This window comes from Notamacropus eugenii, chromosome 1, assembly GCF_028372415.1.
Source record: "Notamacropus eugenii isolate mMacEug1 chromosome 1, mMacEug1.pri_v2, whole genome shotgun sequence".
Taxonomy (NCBI): domain Eukaryota; kingdom Metazoa; phylum Chordata; class Mammalia; order Diprotodontia; family Macropodidae; genus Notamacropus; species Notamacropus eugenii.
Window position 1 is genome coordinate 461,309,000 of NC_092872.1, and position 20,363 is coordinate 461,329,362.

Sequence of the window (20,363 nt, forward strand, 5' to 3'; positions counted from 1 at the left end):
TCACTGGATTCAGATGGCTCTGGAGGAGAAGTGAGGCTTGTGACCTGCAGAGCCCTCCCTCATTCAAAAATAAAGTCAAGTGCCAAGTCATGTCATTATTTCTCTGATGGAATGGTCTTCTTCGGCAATGAAAGACACACACGGATTGCCACAGGAGTTAGTGGTTTGCATCTCCCAGGAGGTCAAACAAAGGCAATGTTTACTGGACAGGTGTGTGGATTAGATATGCCTTATTCCACTGAAGGGAGAAAGTTTCTCTCACGCTAATTTAGGGGACAGAACAAAAATAATGTAGCATAATAACGCTAAAGTAGGACCAGAAATTTAACTCCATTTCATTTTTCAGACAATCCCTAGCAAATAGCTTTTTTGTTACCCTAAGACACTTGTATACACAAAATCAATGAAAGCAAAATTTCTTTACACTTTACTTAAAGAGGCCATGATGCTATTAAGAGTCCTAATACTAAGGAAAGACAGTTTTAAGGGAAAAGGACAACAGAGGTTTTAAAGCTTTAGATGTTTTAAGATTCTTTACACATCACCACATAAACAAGGCATGCTATATCTTAGCCATAGGTAACTGAGATGGTGACAAAGAAATAGACCTGTAGGGATTTTACTGTATTTCATTTAGTGGCATTTTATTTTTCACACACTTGACTTTTATTGGACAGAAAGATTACTAGGTCAATTTCTTCAATAACCCTGGACTTTCCTGAGGAAGCTCTATATAGCAGGGCTCAATACAATAAGCACAATGCCATTTACAAACAAAGCATCTGGAGGACCTCAATCATCTATACAGAATCCCTGTTCCATTGGATGTGAGGCAAAACACTCTCTCCACAACCCTGTCAAATACCTTTAGCTAGCATTATCTCCCTGTTTTACATCTCACGAGGTGCTCAGAGGATCTGCGGCCATATAAATGTCAAGAATTTTAGTAAAACTTTAACATGCATATTACAAACCTGTTGGAGAATAACCTTGAAAGATGTCTTTTGCTCCTCCCTACAAGTCATTTTCATTAAAAAAGAATCAACAGTGGGATTTTCTATTCTCTACACCACTCAAATCTATTATAACTTAAGTAGTACAGAATATAGATTACTAGTTATTAAAGTTATTTAAATTGTTATAATGTGATGTTCTGCATGAAATTTTGTTGTAACAAAAATCACATCATCTTTTATAAGGCTTTTAAAAATCTCTTTTGTAGCCAATCCAGGACAAAAAACAGATAAAGTTTCTCTATAAAACAACAACAGATGAGAAGGAAATTTAACAGGGATCATATTCACAAAGATTATAAACCTTGTGCCCTTTTCCCAATACAACGTTCCTCTGTTGCTGTTCTCTTACCAAAGCTCAACTTGAAATATCAATATCTAATTAATTTGAAAAGGTATGTATAGAACAATGTACAAAATAAAAGCTTCAGTAAATAACAGAACTGCCACTGACATGGAAAAATCATACCACTGATATTAGAGGGGGGAAAATATTAAAAAGCATTCATACAGAAGTGAAATCCAAGAAAATGTTTCTTACAACCTTACAAAAAAGCTTATAATTTCCTAAGTATCTCTAAGAACCTCAGGGAACATCTATTCTAATCTCATTTTACAAATGAGAAGGTTGAGGAGCAAAGATTGAGGGACTTCTCCAACGTCACCTAACTGGTTAGTGGCAAGGCCAGGAAGGCAGCTCCAGAATCCAGGATTCAGTGTTCTTTCCTCCATGCCACACTGCCTGCCTGCCAGAAATCATGGCAATAAAAGTCCCATGGGAATTGAAAAAAACAGTAAAGTCTCATTATCAATCAGTCAACAAGTGTTTAAGCACTTACTTTATACCAGCACCAAGCTAAATGCTAGAGATAAAAGGCAAAAAAAAAAGTCTCTGCCTTCAAGGAACTCACATCTAAAGGGGTACACAATATGTAAACAACTACGTACATAAAAGATATATAAAGAGTAGATGTACACTAATCTCTTGAGAGTAGGTATTAGAAGGGGTACACAAATATTTTAATCAATTTAGTCAAAATTAATGTACATTACAACCAATTATAGGCAGCTAGGTGATCCAGTACATACAGCACTAGACCTGGAATCAAGAAGACTCATCTTCATGAGTTGAATCCAACCTCAGACACTTACTAGCTGTGTGACACTAGGCAAGCCACTTAACCCTGTTTACCTCAGTTTCTCATCTGTAAAATGAGCTGGAAAAGGAAATGGCAAACCACTCCAGTATCTTTGCCAACAAAAACCCAATATGGAGTCATAAAGAGTTGGACCAAACAGCAACCCATTATATGAGTGATATTTAATTCTGTATTAAAGTGAAATGTTCAAATTAACAACGACTAGGGAAAAGCATATTGTCAGATACATTGAATCTCCCTAAGGTAGTTACTAGGTAACTGGCAAGGTAGTTATTAGGTCATTTTGACTAACATAAACATTAGAAGATACTTTTTCATAGCATGTTACCAAAAGACAACTCCAAGACACGGAAGTAACATAAAAACAATAAGGATGAATTTTTTAAAGTTTATTTATCACCAGTTCCAACACGATTTGCTACTATAACTAAGGCTGGTTGAGTGGAATAACTTGGTTTTAGAGAGATCAAATAATAATAAAATATTAAGCAACTACTTGCGTTCATAAGCACTGTGCTAGGCACTACAGAAGGTAAAGTCCTCACTCTATTCATAGCAATCTAAGAGAAAGCTAAGACACCAAAACATTAAACACAACACATTAAAGAACTTCACAACCCAGTGCTATAAAACCTCTTGAAGAAGATGATGTCTAAGTTCCACTGCAAAGGATGGATAAAATTCAACAGGTCAAAAGACTGTGATGGCATTCCAGACATGACAAACAGGTTGAGCAAAGCAACAGTCCTGAGAACGAAGAGCTCGTTGCAGGACAAAGAGAAGCAGTTTGGGGTCAGGGGGGTCAGGAGTGCATGCAAGGGAACTGGAAATGAGGTTGGAAAGGCAAACCCTGCCTTTGGGTTACAAAGAACCTTGAATGTCTGGCAGAGTAGTCTGAACTTCATTCAGAAGGTAATAAGGAGTCCCAAGCAATTAAAAGGCTTGAATTTTATTTTATTTAGGAGTGGGGTGGGGAGAATTAGCGAACGGCTGGTCTAGTTAAAATAAGGAAACAAGAGGACCTCCTTTTCGGCTACAGAAATGGAGCGGCAGTGGCACAGACACTGCCAAGGCACACAGGCGCTCGGGGCTCATTTACACAGGGCCACAACCGATTTTCGAGGAGGGGCGGGCTCTCGGTTGACACTAGGACAGGTCTGACAGATGAACGTGGCGAGGCTGGCCCAAGCCAGGGCACCCAGCCTTTTATTCATTCCCGACTCGCAGAAAGCCAAGTCAGGACTGCCGAGATTGTGCAGGGCACAAAGGGCGGATGAGCTGGAGCTCGGGAAAGGGACGGCCCCTCGCCCAGCGGGTCAGTCTGCGGACCCTGCGCTTCCCTGCAGCCGCGGCACGGCGGACGCTCCGCGGCCCTCGCCCGGCGGAGGGGTAGTCGGCTCCTCCCGATCGCGGGGCGGCTGTAGCGGCGTGATGACAGGAGCGGCTCCCGGCCTCCGGCCGATCGCTCCAGCCCTCGACGCCGCAGTCCCATTTGAGGCAGGTCGTTGCCCACCCGGGGAGGGGCCGCGGCGACCTGGGGCCCCACGCCCCCTCCCTCCCGGCAAACGGCCCCGCCTGCGGCCTTCCCTTGGCCGCCCCCGGCCCCGGGCCGACCCAGCCCTGGCGGTATCAGCCCATCCCATCACCGTCCCGTTGGGCCCCCACAGGCCGAACACGGCCGGACTACAGGAGAGGGAGAAAGGAAAGGCAGGACTGGTTCTAGGGGTCCCCGATGTCCCCCTCAACACTCACCATGGCGACTGCCCGGAGCCTGCGGCAAGCAGCACCAGCCCCACGTCGAGCCCCGCGCCGTCATGTGACGCTGCGGCCTCGCGAGGCCCCGCCTTTCCACTTCCCCGTGCTCCACCCCTCCCCACCCTCAGGCCGCCCCTCCATTGGCCCACGCCCAGGAACGGGGGTCGCGTTCGTCCATTGGTCTTCATATCCCAAAGAACTCGCTTAAAGGACAAGGACAGAAGCCAATCGCTCTGCCAGGAGGCAGGGAGGGGGTGTGGCCTGCGTGTGTCGTGGGAGGAGAGACGTAGGGAGGCACCTGAATCCTGGGAAGTATGGAGTCGGCGGCGTGGACAACGAATCATCTGACTCGCGCTGGGCGACGGAGCTTTGGGCTGGAAGGAAGACACGGAAAGGTGGAGAGATCCTCCTGCGGCGCAGCACACACCCATCCCGAGAGTACCTCCGACACGCAGGCGCAGATGGAGGATGCGGGTTGGCTCGTCCCGAAAAGCTGCCCTGTTCTCGGGGCCAATGCCGTCGCGCCCTGGGGGTCGGGGCCGGGTCTCATTGGCGGAAGAGGTGCGGGGCGCGCGCCTTTCGTCCTTCTGCCGGCATCTTCGCGGGCTGGCTCCGTTAGCCGTGCGCCATGGAGCCTGGGCCCATTGCGCGTTTCGCACCTCGCCTGGGCATCACAGACCCGTCTGTCCTGAGGTGAGTAGCGGGGCCGGGCCCTCCGGATCCCGGGGGAGCTCTTCGAGAAGACCCCGAAAGGAGCGGGACCGGCTTTGTGGGGAGACCGCTGTGCTCCCCCAGGTTCCTTCAGGGAACCCTCGGGGAGACGTCCAGGAGACAATAATCAGGAGTAATTGTCGTTACTTTTACCCGCCCGTTAGGGTCAGATTGGTGGCGAGGTCTGCAGGCCCTGAGTTCCGACACTCTCAGGGTGACCCTGGGCAGGGCACCTAACCCTGTTTGCCTCGGTTTCCCCATCTGTAAAACGAGCTGGAGAAGGAAGTGCAAAACCTTTCCAGTATCTTTGCCAAGGAGAGTCGGACACAACTGAACCGAACAAACGAAAGCAAACCCGTGTCCTTGGTATCGGGAGTCCCTTCCTTTGTGGAAGTCTTCTCTGCCCCTTCTAGTCTTGGCACCGAGAATAAGTGACCTGCTTGGAGTCACCTAGCCGGGATGTGAACCCGGGTCTAACCGACTCGCCCTCCCTCGGCTTGTCTCTAATTTTCCCTTTGTTAATTATTCAGTTTTAAGGAAGAAATTCGCAGCTTAAGAGGACTACGAGGAAGGAAAAAATGCTTTTACGAGCTTGAAAAGAATCTACCTGGGCCCCAGTTTCCTAATCTGTCAAGTGAGATGGCTCACCTGGATCCTATAATTCATAGCTGGAAAGAGGCTCCTCTAACTTCTCTTTTTTACAAAGGAAGAAACGTTTCCTAAGTCCCAGAAAGGTAGTTTGCCAAGACCATACCTAGAAAGGTCAAAAGTGGCATTTGAACCCAAGCCCTCCAACTCCAGAGCTTCCTCCAGTATTTTCCAAGGTCCCTCCTGGTTCTTAATTTAGTATGCTCCTATGGAAGGACCTTGTCCAGAAGGAGAGGGTCAGGATGGGGAAGGGGCAGGGAGCATCTACTGGAAATCAAGGGGGAAAAAGGTTTCAGCCAAAGGAACCAACTTATCAGAATGGTCCTATAGTATATGTAGTGGTCTATATACTCAGGGTCCTTTTCCATAAGTGGGAGGTGGCTTCTCATATCTTTTTTTTGGTGACAATGTGATGGGGTAACCAAAAAAAGCTGCCACCTTTTAAGCTACATTGAAAAGGGTCTAGACAGAATGAGGGCAATGATATTCTGCCGTATTGTACAATCAGAATACATCTGAAGTGTTGATTTCTTTAAGAAAGATATTTGACAAGTCAAAGATGTGTCATAGGACGGTGAAGGGATGGAGACTGTACAGTATGGGGAGCAGTTGAAGGGACTGGGAATATTAAACCTGGAAAAGAAAGTTGAGGGAAATTGAATAGCTAGCTGCCTTTAATTAGATATTTATGGTCTATCATGTGAGAAAGTGATTGGTTTTGTTCTGTTTGACCCCAGAGGAAAGAAGTAGGAGTATTGTATGCAATACGTAGCCTGGCAGATTTTTGCCTGATATAAGGAGACGTTTCCTAATAATTAGAGGTGTGCCAAGGTGGAATGGAATTGGGAGGGCTTCCTACCTGGAAGGGGAAAGAGAGGATAACCATTTGTCAAGAGTCCTGCAGATATTTGTGCTTCAGTGACTTGCTTATAGAAAGATATTAATTATCATTTCATAGGACATAAAGAAGAGACCTTAGATTCTCTAGCCCACTCACTCTACCCACCCCATTATAATTTCGAAAAATGAGGAAACTAGAAGTGGCTTGCCCAAAGTTATTGACTCATTGCTAGAACCCGGGCTTCATTTTCCAAAGCCAGTGAGTGCCTTTTTCAATATTTCACTGCTTCCTATGTCTAAAATCACTTGAGAATCCTCAGAAGCTGAAGATGCATCTGATGAATCCGACTCAAAGCACAACCATTATGGACAACTTACTTTACTTTTGAGGCTCAATTTCTTCATCTGTTAAAAAACTGCCCTCACTACTCTCCAGATTGTTGTGAAGAAGTTATTGTATAAACTGTGATAGTATCATATAAATGTGAACTCTCATGATGATGATGATGACAACGTTGAAGGACTCTGTAGGATTCTGTGACTTTAGCTTGCAGGCAGAGTAGAACCATGGTGCAATCTATTTACTTAACTTCTATCTCCATTATTAAGAAAAGTCATTAGCTATTTATACAGAAATACTTTATAAATTTAATATTGTAATATAGGAAAGCTGAAGAGTACCTGCGACTGTCCCAAGTGAAGTGTACTGGATTGTCTGCTCTTACAACAGAAACAAGTAATGCAGTCATGTGTCTGGACCTTGCTGCCACCAATATGAAATGGCCTTTAGACAGAGTAAGTGGGCCCCTTTCACTGTGATGATGATGACTTTTCCATTTATTTGCCTCTTGTTCTTAAATTAACTAAAGGTACAAATTATTTAAACTGTGGTTATTTGGGTATGCCTTATCTGTCTCTACCAGAACATACAATTCCATAGAAGCAAGGATTGTGTCTTATTTCCCTTTCTCCCTCTCCCAGTGCCCAACATAGTATGTCGCAATAAATGGTGCTTAATAAGTGTTTGAAAAGAAAGAAGTTCATTTGCTCATCTCTGAGACCAAGTTTGGGCATAAATTTGTTTTTTGTTGTTCTTGTTCTTTCTATTTACGTTATTATAGTCATATTATTTTCCTGATTCTGCTTGCATTATTCTGCATAAGTTCCTATAAATCTTCAGATGCTTCTCAGGATTCTTCATATTTTTCATTTTTTATGGTACAGTAATATTCCATTACATTCATGTACCACACAGCTTATTTAGCTATTCTTATAATTTTTTTGCTACCATAAAAAGTACTGTTATGAATATTTTGACATGTCTTTCTGTCTTTAATTTCCTCTGGGCATATGCCTAATAGTAGCATTTCTGTGTAAAACGACATGGACATCTTTTTAAAAGTAAAATTTTATCTTTATCTTTTGTTTTCATATTACTTAATATTTTCCACTATATCCCTCCCCAACAGCTCCCAGAAAGCCATCCTTTATTTTTAAAAAAAGGTTCAGCAGAACTAACCAATATTTCAGAAAGATCTAGCATCCCATGCAATGCTCTATTACTGAGGGTCCCCTGCCTCTGCCAAGAAGTGGGCACAGGTGTGCTCTCATATCTTCTTTGGTGCCATGCTTGGTCATTTTAATTGTTTAGAGTCTCTTGTTCTTTTTCCTCCCTATTTACATTGTTGTAGTCATTGTTTACATTGTTTTCCTGGGTCTGCTTACTTCACTTTCATATTCATCTTCTCTGTATTCATATTTCTTATACAGCACAGTAATATTCGATGACATTCATGTACAGTATTTAGCCATATTCCAAGCAATGAGCATCTGCTTTTTTTCATTCTTTGCTTATAAACATTTTGTTGTATGTTAGGTCTTTGTTTTTGATATTGACCTCCCTCAAGTATGTGTCCAAATGTGGAATCTCAGGGGTGAAGATAGGCACATTTTAATCACTTCTTTAGCAATTTCAAATTGCTTTACGCAGCGCATCAATAGCATCTTATTGTGTTTGCTGACAACCTCCTCCAGTACTGACTATGCTTCTTTTGTCTTTGCAGATTTGCTGGGTGTGTAATGCACAACAGTTAGAGTTGTTTCCATTCCCATTTTTCTTATTAAAGACTTGAAGCTATATTTCTTGTGGGTAAAAGTAGGAAAGTAGATCAGTAGAACAAACTAGATAAGGAAGAATCAAAAATAATTAGACTCAGTGACCCAGTGTTTATTTATAATTCTTCTTTGGAAGTCTGTTCATACCTTTTGACCACATCCTTTGAGGGATGGCTCTTGGTCTTAAATATTTGTGTTAGAACTCTATATATCTTGGTCATCCAGAGACATTTGATTCAATGTTTTTCTCCTTATTATAGTTATGTATAGTTAGAACTATAGTTATATTCATTTGGTTGTGCAAAAGTTGAGCATCATATCATCCAATTTTTTATTTCATCTTTTGTAATTTCCTCCTGTCACATGCTTAGAACTCTCCCCTTAGCCATAAATCTGTGACCTTTAATATCATATTTCACCACATAATCGTACCCTATGTAGATTTCTTTGGTTTGGAGTTTGGATTTGTTGTGTTGTATTTTTTTTTTGTCCAAAAATTACCTTTTATCATGTAATCATTGTATGGTATAATTCTGTTTATAATGCACTTAAAAGGTAAACAGAGCAGCAATGTATTCATCAGTGGCATATGGATACACATTTATCTCTCGTGCATTGGGAGCCGTGAGCCATGAAGCACACAGGCATGGTCGATATATTTTGGAAAGCCATCTTGCATGGTTTGTTTGGAGTGCTGCAGTACTAACATTTTTGTCACTCAGCCCAATGTAAGGCACAAGAGGAATGGGTAGGCAAACCACCCTTCCATGAGCAGGATGATATGGTAAGACTTGCATCTTCCTGTGCTAGCTAAATTGTACAGTTTAGTAATAAATTATTTTTAAGTAATATCAAAATACTTTACATAGTAGTTGCACTCCACTTTTTTGCAAAAAATTTGGCATAAAAGCTGCAACGATTATGCGGTGAAATATGATGTCCAGGTCAAGTATCATTCCGATCTTATTGGGGAAGGTAGTATAAGATTGTTTGTCTATACTTATTTCCTGACAAAATGTTTTCAGTTTTTCTACCAATTCTTATAAAATAGGGAGCTCTGGCTCAAAATTTACACTTTCAGTTTATAGAAGATTGCATTATGACGTTTGTTTCTGATTGTTGCTTATGTATTCCATTCCGTTGATCAATTTTTCTGTTTTTTAACCAATACCAAATAGTTTTGATGAATACTGCTTTGAATAATTAGGAACATTGGAAATACTATTACTATCCTTTCATTCCTTTTTTCATTATTTCTCATAAAAGTCTAAATCTTTTTTCCTCCAAATCAATCTTTTTTTAAAGCTCTGTAAATACTTAGCTTGAGAGTCTAGTATAACACTAACCTATTAATTAATTTAGATAGTCATTTTTATTATATTGGTGTCTGCAACCAGAAATAATAAACATCCTTCCAATTATTATATCATTCTTTATTTCTAAGTGATAATTGAATTTACATAAAATTTTGGTGTGCATTGGTAGATTGACTCCCAATTGTGTAGTTATTACTCTTTCTATTATTTGCTTTTGGATTTTGTTATTGCTATGTAGAAATGTCATTAGTTTCTGTAGTTTTGTTTTGTTTTGTTTTTTGTAATCTGCTGTTATTATTGCTACTGACGCAGTTTCTTTGCCTACTTTCTGGGATTTCTAAATAAACCTCCTCCTTGCTTTTGTTCATGCATTAACATTTCTTCCTCTTGTCTTAATGCTAGCATTTCTAGAACTATAACAAATAGCTGTGGGAAAAGGGTGCACCCATGCTTCTTATATTTATTGAGAAAGACATTAGTATGTCCCCACTGTAGATAATGGTAGCTTTTGTTTCTAAATACCGTTAATTGTATTTTAAAGTTGTCCAGTGTCTATACATTGTCTGCTTTTTAACAGAAATGTGTGTGATATTTTGTAATGGCTTTTTCTGTACCTTTTGACATAATCATGTTCATGTTTTCTTTTTGGAAGACTTACTTGGTTAAACTTTCTGGTTTGAACAAGAAGATGTATCAAAGCTGTCTTAAGTCTTTTGAGTGTTTGCTGGGCCTGAATTCAAATCTTGGAATAAAAGACTTAGCAGTACAGTTTAACTGCACGGAGGCAGTAAACATTGCTTCAAAAATACTACAGAGGTATGGAGAATAAAGAATTATGAATGAAAACTTGGTGTGTTTCACAAATTAGAATTTTTAATTTGAAAAAATATCTACCTTTGTTAAGTAATTTTGGCCTATAGAAATAATTGGTACACTTAAAACTGATACATGCTTACTGTCAAGATTTATTGATGTTAATACTTTTATATTATGCCTTAGAAATCATGCTTATTTTGTTTAGTATTTATATATCACTTTAGAATCTAGGCCATTTCTCTAACAAATACTGTAAACACACTGCTTTCTCATAGGTATGAAGCCAGCCTTCCTCAGATACAGAAAGTAGATGTAGATTTGTCCAAACCCCTTTTCACAACAGCTACACTATTTTCAGCATGCAGGTAAGGATATATTTTGTTAACAAGTTATATTTCCAAAGTTTATAAGTCACTTGCAATTCAGAACACATTTTCTTACAGAAATAATGTTTGTTTGGTGGATAGTTACCCAGGGAGGCCCCCAAAGCCTATAAGTTCATAACGTAGCTGTTCTCATCACTGGTAATGGTACAACCACTGCATTTGATCTCTACTATCTCAGAAATCCTTGTGCTATAAAAGAAGTAAAAAAAATTGCACTTAAATGAAAGCTGTTGGACTTGATCAAATACATAAAAAAGAAATTGTTGCTAGAGGTGATACAATTCTAAAGGCACTAGGATGATTTTCAAGATACTTCACATGACCTCAGAGGCCATCTAGTCTAGTACCTTACTACCCCTCTCATAAAGAGAGCTTCCAGAAAAATGGAAAATATGTGGTATTATTGCCAGGAGAAAAAAAAAAAGATAAATGAGAAGAGATCAGAATCTTTTGACTTATTTGCCTTAACAAAAATATTTGAGAATAGTTTATGTGCATATTAAGGTATTCTTGAGTTACATGAGAATGGGACAGACTTTTACATAGTATTTTCACGGTGTCAGACACGCATATGTTAAGGTCATACAAGTTTCCTTGATAGACGCATCTGTAGACATAACTTTGTCCAGTAATATTATGAATATAAATATCAAGTGAGGCATGAAACAGGGCAACTTGTCTGCCAAAGGTTCACTGGTGTTATGGCCAATGTCCTACACAGCGTCCAGATGGAAGAGGGATTATCTAAAGATGATGACAACTCGCATCCACGTAGTACTTTAAGATTTACAAAAAGTATTGAACAACCCTTTGAAGTTGATGGTGCAAGTATCCTTTTCCTCATTTTATAGATTGGGAAACTGAGTCCTAGAGAGGGTCAGTGCATAAGTTGCATACTTAGTAAGAGTCAAACCCAGATCTTCTGATGCTTCATCTAGTATTCTTTCCACTTAACCATTTGCTTTTATTTGCAAGTGGAATTCTGATTAGAAGGCTTTCAAAGACAGAAGGAAAAGATGGCTGTATACCAAAATATTCATAGGTATACTTTTTGTTGTAATAAGGAACTTGAAACACAATAGGTACCCATCAAGTAACAAATTGCCCAATAAATTGTGGTACATAAGTGTAATGGAGTATTATTGCACTGTAAGAAATGATGAATGAAACTAATTCTGAGAAACCTAGGAAGACGTATGAATTGATGCAAAGTGAAATAAAAGAACTGGGAGAAAAATTTACACGGTGACTGATAATATAAAGGCAAGCAACTTTCAATGGTTTCAGAACTCTGATAACTGAATTAATCTGTGACTCACCATGACTTTAGAAGATTGATCATAAAACATTCCTCTTGACAAAGAAGTGATGGATGAGAGGTACAAAATAATCCGTACATTTTGAGACATGCCAAGACCTTGATTTGTTTTGCTTGATTGTATTTCTTTTGGGGGTAGTGAGTTAATGGATAGTGATCAAGATGCAAAAAATAAATGGAAGAAAAGAGCATCAACAAAAAGCTTTAAAATACACAGAAGAGAACAGTTTATAAGGAGACACAGGATAATTTTGTTGTTATCTTGTTAAATTTAATATAATTTTTTTAAAAAGCTAAGTAACAGGCTGATAGGTTCATATAAAATCCTGTTTTATTCTTTGTATATTGAGGTATTAGTATTTGATGATTACATTCTTAATAAAAAAAAATTCTTTTAAAAAGAAGTTATATTATACATTAGAACTCTGATTAATACACTTATCAATCAGAATATCAGAGAATTGACAGTAAAACATGCTTTTCTATTCAACAGTAGAAAGGCTGAGCTATAAGGTATGTATGCATTGTCACAAATGGCCAATTATCAATTTATTTTGTTTACCTGTACTTAATTGTTTTGGTGGGGTGGGGAGAAAAGGCAGACATTGGAAATTATTGGGCAATGACAGTTGGATTTTTTTCCTTCAGGGCATTAATAAAACATGTTTGAAAAAAGAATAAATGTCATAGTCTGGATGTTAAATCCATTCATATATCTTGGCGAGGGACAGTGAGCTGGGCCCAGAACTGATTAGGAATGAGTGAGGATTGGGAAGTTGTGTGTTGCTTCTGTTGTTGCTCCATTGCCATATTGTTCCCTGCCACAAAGGCCCATCTTTTTAAACACCATTATTTTCCTCATGATGTGATATGGCTGTACATCATGGAATAACACAATCATATAAAAATCCAAATTACAGGTGACAGAAGGGGAAGGGAAAATGTGTGAAGAGTACATAGTGTGTGGAGCAGTCAGTAGTTTATTACCAGCAATGACTTACGGGCATAAAAGACTTGATCAAGAACATGTACAGCTGGAAAAAGAGGAAGGTTATTCAAATAGGGAGAGGAAAGGATGATAAATGGACAGACATATTATTGTACTGATATCTACAAAATATTAAAAGACAAAGGAAGGTCACCAGTGCGTTGAATAGATCCCTGTGAGGAATTTATAGGTGATGAGAAAGCTGGGGGTAATTTGTAGTCTGTACCAGTGGAGGGAGTTCTCATGCCATTTAGTAGATTACAGATCCACTGAACAGCAGAAATGTTGTATATTCGTAACTATAATGCTTTCTATTATTTTTTTAATGGAAAATTCTAGCATTTAAGTTACATTAAGAATTAGATAGGATTTTAAGAACTTAACCTAGAAACTTAGTTGCCCTTTAGGGCACATTCTGTGGGGAAATGCTTTCCAAATTCTAACTGAAAAATCCCTCTCTTTGCTATAGCTGTAGTGGCAGCAAGGAAATTTCTCCCCTTTTAGAGCTCGTAGTAGTCATTTCATATATAAAGAATGTTTACAAGCTGAGTTTTTTACATCTCAAGCTATCTACACGTGAATGTTAAAATCTAATCTGTGATTTAGCTAGCAATGATTAATAGTTTGCTAGTTGGAGCTCCAAAAATCAAAATAATAATGATTATATAGCTTTTGAGGTAGCTTTTGAGACTTTTAGATAACTTATTAAAGATTCAGTTCCCAATTTGTTAGTATGCCTGATATATTGATGTTCTCTGATTTGTACCACGGTGGTTCTCTCTAAATACTAACTGTTTATGGTTTCTGTTCCTAAAGAGATCTTTTTGATTTGCTTTCTGCTGGAGATTACTTTAAAAATAAACTATTTAGAGGAATACTGTACCCAGCTAAATTATTTTGGAGTTGTTTGGCTTTATTACCTACATATAGCAGAGAGTATTAATTAGTATATATGGGGGGGGGAACCAAACTCCAAACCAGTATTGTAGGAAAGGATGAAGTTAATTCATTGTGGGTCTATTCCTTATGTGCTCACATTTCTGAAGTATAAGACGGGTATAAAGCAACAAAAGATTTGAATGTAAATTCTTTTGGTCCCAGCTAGTAAATATAAGCAATGAAATGAAATGAGCCAAGCACCAAAAAACAATGTGATGCGTATGCTAAAAATGTTTGTTCATTTAAGAAAATGAATATAGCAATTTTGGTATTCTTTGCTGTCTTCTCATGTGCCCCTCTTTTAGAACAGAGATTCTGATATAGAATGTGTCTTCCCCATTATTAGTAACTTTGTCCATCCAACAACTAAAATTATAAGTAGATTAATGAGGTGGACAGCATCTGAAGGGGAAAGAAATAGTTCTTAGACACTTCGAATCCCCACTAGTAAAGCAAGGGAAAAAAGGAACGAATATCATGGTATAATGGAAAATGTACTGGACTAAATCATCAGATATTTGAGTGCAAATCCTTCTTCTGACACTTAATGGCTCTCTAGTATCATCATATATAAAATGGGGATAAAAATACTAACAACTCCTTTGTGGAGTTGTTCTAAGAATCTAATGGTTGTATAAAGTGGGTTTTGTTCATCTTAAAGTGCTATAGAAATGTCAACTGTCATCATTTTCATTAGTAATATTGATGTGTAGATGGCAAGGAAAGGGCATCCAAACATTTTAAGAAAATAAATTATTTTATAGGGTCCTAAAGATAAAAGTGAATAAAGACAAAATGGTGGCCACATCTGGTGTAAAGAAATCTGTTTTTGACCGACTCTGTAAACAGTTGGAAAAGTTTGAACAGCAAGTTAAGGGTGAGTATTCCCCATTTTATAGTTATATGAATTTAGGCCAGGTTACCACAATTGCACATTTAGAGTTACAAAGGCTTGTGTTACACAAATTAGTTCTTCAGACAAATGCTCCATTCACGTACATAGGTCAGACTTGTAGTAATTATCTGCCAACTAGGACATATTGTCTTACCAGAGAAACCAAACTAAAGGAAAACCTCAAAATGTCTTTTTTCCCCCTTCCAATAAAACTTTTGGATTTGGGCCAGCAAGATCATAGAATAGAGCTAGAAAGTGCTTTAAAGATCATCCAGTCCTTACTCCTCATTTTACAAGGATGGAAGCCATAGATTTCATGACATAAATGGTAATGTAAGATTGTTTGGAGAATGAGCATGCTGGAATCAACACACCTGGAGGTGGGAAGGAATAAGAGAAATAATAGTAATGGCAGTTTGATTTTTCTTGAAGGAGAACCTAGCAGTTCAGCTCCTCCACCAGCCAAAAGACAGAAGATTATAGTTGAACATTCCAAGAAAGGTAAGGCTTGCTATCATTGTGAAATTAGTTCCTTTAGTTCAGGGATTAGTGAGACTTTGGCAGTTATTTAAAGATTCTCATCAAATCTAGAATAAAGTCTGTCATGTAACAATTTTATAAAAAGTTCTTTTAAAGGTAGTCCTCACCATAAGCAATGGAAAAGTTTGAAGGATTCTTGAAGTAGTTGGAGTGTATAAGTAAAATGAACCAAACTATAAGATTTTCCTTCTAACTTTCTACTCAAATTTGTTGCTCACATATATGAGGAACTTAAACCATGGAAATTCAGAAATATTTTTAGTCTTGCGTTGGGACTTGTGACTTTAAAACAGGAGATTTTTCTATTGTCCTAATTTCTCAAGACAGACAAACTTTCAAGTTGCTAGGATTGAGATTTTTTAATGTCTTAACATTTTTCCTACAGAACTAGAGGATGAAGCAGAGTCTGTCTGTGAGCAGGGGCAAAGTGAAGATTTAGAACAAGATTATGAAGAGTGGAAAAGAAAAATATTAGAAAATGCTGCTAAAGCCCAGAAGAAGTGATCTCTGTTTCCAGAGAACGCCTGCCACTAACCTCAGTGAGCCTTGGTAGAGGTCATTAGTATTTGCTCTTGAGCAAGAATTCTGAAAGCTCTACTTCAATATGCTTCGGTTTCTTTTTCCTGGGCAGTATCAAGCATGTTATGTCAAGGAAAACTCTTTCATCTCCATTCGGAGTTTCCCTGTTTTTGTGAGGTTACTTAGAGAAGGTAGCACGGGGGTCACATCTAAAGCAGTGGGACCTGGCTCCTCACATTGGACATAAGCTTGACCCAATCAATCATGGTGTCATTTGGCATATAACTTCCCCTTATTCATCAAGCCTTGGGTGTGTTCTCTTCCAAATGAGTCTAAGGAAACTTGTTATTCTAGTTTGTCCTATTGACAGTACACTAATCAGGGGTGAGGAACCTGTGACCCCAAGGCCACATATGGCCTTCTAGGTCCTTGGATGTGGCCTTTTGACTGAGTCTAAGTTTTATAGAACAAATCCTTTTGTTAAGGGGATTTGTTCTGTGAAGTTTGGATTCAGTCAAAGGGCCATGCTTGACGACCCAAAGGGCCACATGCGGCCTCAAGGCTTCAGGTTTCCCTACTACTGTGAGTGAGTTTGAAGCAGAACAAATGGGTTTTTATACTATTTGATGTCTGCTTTTAATTGTTTATGCAGTTTTTTAGAATCATAGAATCTTTTAGTTTAAATAAAATACTGAAAACCAAGATAACAAATTTTATGTCTGTGTCTAGTGCGTCTTAAATTTTTGTTTAAAGAACATTCTTTTGCCATAAATATGGAATAATTTTTCTCTACTGTACTGCCTACCATATTACTAGTAATTTAAGAAGATCACATGATGTACTACAAATAAGGACAGTATTGCAAAAATCAAGAAATTAACCAAAGTTTATTTGTGCTTAAGCTTCAGATATATACAAACTAATAGATGCAATGGTACTTAAACATTCAACATTAGAAAACCTATGGAGTTTGGCCTTCATAGAAGGTGAAACGATTTGGGAAGTGGTACCAAATAGAATTTTACTTTGGTTAACTTCTAATTACATGTGTTCAAAGAGTAAAACACAAAACTGCTGAGTCCAGTTTTTTTAATTCCATTTTATTACTACATACTCAGGGTAGGTATGTAGTTTGTTTATTTGCTGTAGACCTGTGATTTCATTGACATATATCCAGATGTAGAAACTCCCAACAGATAAAGTAGATGAGCAGCTCACAACTCTTAGATGTTGGGACCCTTAGCGGGTAAAGGACTTGTCCACAGTCACAAGGGCAAGTTTGCCCCAGAGGTCTTTCAAAATCAAATCCCAGCACTCTTATGCCATGCTGCCCCCCCGCCCATGTATATTCCAATTTTGCAAAATACACAGCCTGTGTAGAATCTGGAGTGACTAAAAGCAATTTTCAAGATTTTTTTTAAATGGAGAGCAGTTGAGTAGGACAAGATTAAAGATTATAAGACAAAAATATCAACTCTCCAGTTGACTACATAATTAGCCTTGTAACCTATAAGTGAAATTTACAAAATTAGTTTCCTAAAAATACTAATGCTTATGCCCAAGCTGAAAAAAGCAATTCCCTCCCTGCCTTTTGGAAGGAAAGTCATTTTGCAATCAAAAATGCCGGCATCTGCATGCAATAAAATACTTGCTTTCCTACTTGAACTTGAAAGGGAAACAACTAATGAGATTGAGAAGGCATAAAAACCAGCAATGAGGAGAAATTCCTGGCTTCTAACAAAGACTTGACATTTATTCTATTAATGGTCATTATTTTTGTTTTGGGTCTCAGGCTGCTTGCATCACCTTTAAAAAAAGTAACTTTTTTAAAAAATAAAATTGTAGCAGAAATGCCTAAAAGAATCCTCTATTTTAAATAGGGCTTAGATTTGCTTTGTGCCATCAGTTTGCATTCCTAATTTTAGACACTATTCCTATGTGAAAAATTTCTACTCAAAAACTCTAGTCAGATTGCTAGTAAATCTAAAACCCCTAAAACTTGCTCATATGATGTGGGACAAGACAAATGAGAACTGTTCTAAAGTATAGAGCTAGAAAGGTAAAAGGAAACTGTAGGCTTCCTTAGAATAGGACCTGAATCCATGATTTTGGTGGTATAGGGAACTCCCGGGTAAGGAAGCTCCTTCTACTAATGCACGTTAGTATCCTTTCTGATATTTGAGCTTAGAGCACTGACAAGTTAAATTATTTGCCCAGAGTTCTGCCAATTTGTTAAATAGGACTGGTATCCAGGTCCTTTTGGCTCAAGGCTGGCTCTCTTCATTTGCAAGACAACCCATTCCGTTAATGAAAAGTCATCATTCCTTTATGTTGAGCCAAAATCTTCTGCTCCATTACTTTTACCTCTGGATAACTTAACCAGCCCCTATGTGGAATCTGGGTTTACTGACAGTTTTAAGTACCCAAAAGCTGTACGTTTAGAGTTACAGGTTTGAGAGAGAAGTCTTAAAAAGCTACCTATAGTTATTCAAACTGGTAGCTGAGCTCCAATTTAGGATGGTAAGGCAAAAAATGAATTGGAAACCATTCAGGTCATTTACTGTTCATATTTCTCATTTCTTGTTCTCTGTATATCTCTACCTATATAGGTACATACATATGTGTGTATGTGCACGTAACTCTTTGCATTTGAAATTTTAAGCATATAAACTATATAAGAATTTTTTCCCACTATTTTGACTGCTCAGTTTGGTTTAAAAATTGAGCAGGAATCAACCCCATTCCTTTGGGAAAATACCATGTAAAACAATTCTCATCTGTCCCTTGGGTTTTGGTACCAGTTCCCATGGTTTCTAAACCAGTGTTGATATTACTCTAAAGCCCTTTGTCATATTCTGTAATTTAGTGCATTTAATTGCATTTAAAAGCATTTTCCTGAAAGGTGGTCTCTAGGCTTCACCAAACTCCCAAAGGGGACCATGACCCAAAAAGAGGTTAACAGCCCCTCTTCTGAAATTTCATGATACAGCACCACCTAAACAACCCAAAACAATAAATCTCCTTTGTACTGTAGGAAATAATAATGAATGGCTTACCCCATCCCACATGGTACTATAATTGTTTCTCAGAACAAGTTAAAAATTGAAATTGATCACACTCCTAAAACAGGATCGTATCTCCCCAACCCATTTTATTTGAAAGCATGCCTACTGTCATCACCTGGTAAAGTTTTTAAAAAGTAAAATTAATCACACTCCTAAAACAGGATCGTATCTCCCCAACCCATTTTATTTGAAAGCATGCCTACTGTCATCACCTGGTAAAGTTTTTAAGGCAGTTCTTACATAGCATGTTCACATCCACATTTAAGACAGGCCACGGTAATAATATTACTTGGACAATTTAAAAACAGGAAATCAAATACAGTAATAGCAAAAAGCCAGATCACTAGACAAAGAGTTCTCTGTTTTAGCTTCATCTCTGGCTCTAAGTATTGCAGAACTTTCAAAGTAGCATAGATGAGGCTTGGGGACAACTTGGAAACTTCCTAAGCCTGTTGGCAGCAGTCACTGCATAGAAGTGTTTCTTGAAAAAAAAAAAATAAAGAGAAAATTTGCATTTTAGACTAATTTTTCATGTAAGAGGAAAGGATTGAGAAAATCGAGGTAAATGAAGTCAAACAAGTATTTCTTGTTTTATTTGTAATTGATTCAGCTAGTGACCCCAAACTAGATTACAGACTTTTTATAAAGTTGTTAGATTGAAGGGAGGGATCCTTAGGGGGAGGGCAAAGGGGGAGAGAGAGGTATTGGTTAAGTTATAGAAGGCAAGGTAGAAATAAAGTAGAGGAGTTAGGAGGGATAGGAAATAAGAGATAACACACAAATATAAAAAACAAAGATCAGAATTAGAATTTTTAAGGAAAGTATATATATGTATGTACATATATATGTGTATGCATACATCTATATATAAATACATCCACACTTAATTGTAGCCTGTTGGGGGGAGAGAAAAAAAAGAATCAAGTAAAAAATGTACAGCAAAGAACTAAAAAGAAAGCTTACAGGGAAGAAAAGATGGACAGCTCTCAACACAAGGTGTAGTATTTATTATATAGGCTTTCTTGAAGTGGAAACATTGCTATATATTCTGAATCCTCTCTTATGGTCTGCTGTGCACATGACACTTTTTTTTCTTATTTTGTATATAAGTTTCAATATTTAAATTTATAGTATGTTGCTTTTTCTTACTGCGTATTTCAGTTTCAGTAATAAAAGCAAAAAAAAAGTTGCTAGATTATAAACTTCATGGGAGCAAGGATCATGTCTAAATCAACTGCCTCCTGGTGCAGGGCTTTGCATGTATCGGACAGTTGATAAATAGCAAACATTATTCTCATTCTCATTCATGACCTTAGGGTTGTTAATTATCTAAAGTAAT

The 20,363-nt window shown here is 38.3% G+C and overlaps 3 protein-coding genes across 6 annotated transcripts in view; 1 reads left to right on the forward strand and 2 right to left on the reverse strand.

Moving 5' to 3' along the window:
- The window catches only part of VPS35 (VPS35 retromer complex component), a 39,549-nt gene extending 35,526 nt beyond the window's left edge, over positions 1-4,023 (reverse strand). Inside the window, exon 1 of the mRNA XM_072632121.1 lies at positions 3,926-4,023. Within this exon, the coding sequence (XP_072488222.1) occupies positions 3,926-3,928 (3 nt within the window). The 5' untranslated portion in view covers positions 3,929-4,023. The remainder of the gene's footprint in view (positions 1-3,925) is intronic.
- A 271-nt stretch (positions 4,024-4,294) lies between these two features.
- On the forward strand, positions 4,295-16,670 carry ORC6 (origin recognition complex subunit 6). The gene is made up of 7 exons (XM_072632126.1): positions 4,295-4,621; positions 6,793-6,922; positions 10,211-10,374; positions 10,650-10,739; positions 14,770-14,882; positions 15,333-15,401; positions 15,826-16,670. Exons 1-7 carry the CDS (start codon positions 4,557-4,559, stop codon positions 15,942-15,944), a joined length of 750 nt encoding a protein of 249 aa, XP_072488227.1. The 5' UTR covers positions 4,295-4,556; the 3' UTR covers positions 15,945-16,670.
- A 2,517-nt stretch (positions 16,671-19,187) lies between these two features.
- MYLK3 (myosin light chain kinase 3) overlaps positions 19,188-20,363 on the reverse strand; it is a 77,658-nt gene continuing 76,482 nt past the window's right edge. For all 4 annotated transcript variants that reach the window (XM_072632123.1, XM_072632124.1, XM_072632122.1 and 1 more), the window contains exon 13: positions 19,188-19,505. In XM_072632123.1, coding sequence (XP_072488224.1) covers positions 19,425-19,505 — 81 coding nt within the window. In that variant the 3' untranslated portion in view covers positions 19,188-19,424. The remainder of the gene's footprint in view (positions 19,506-20,363) is intronic.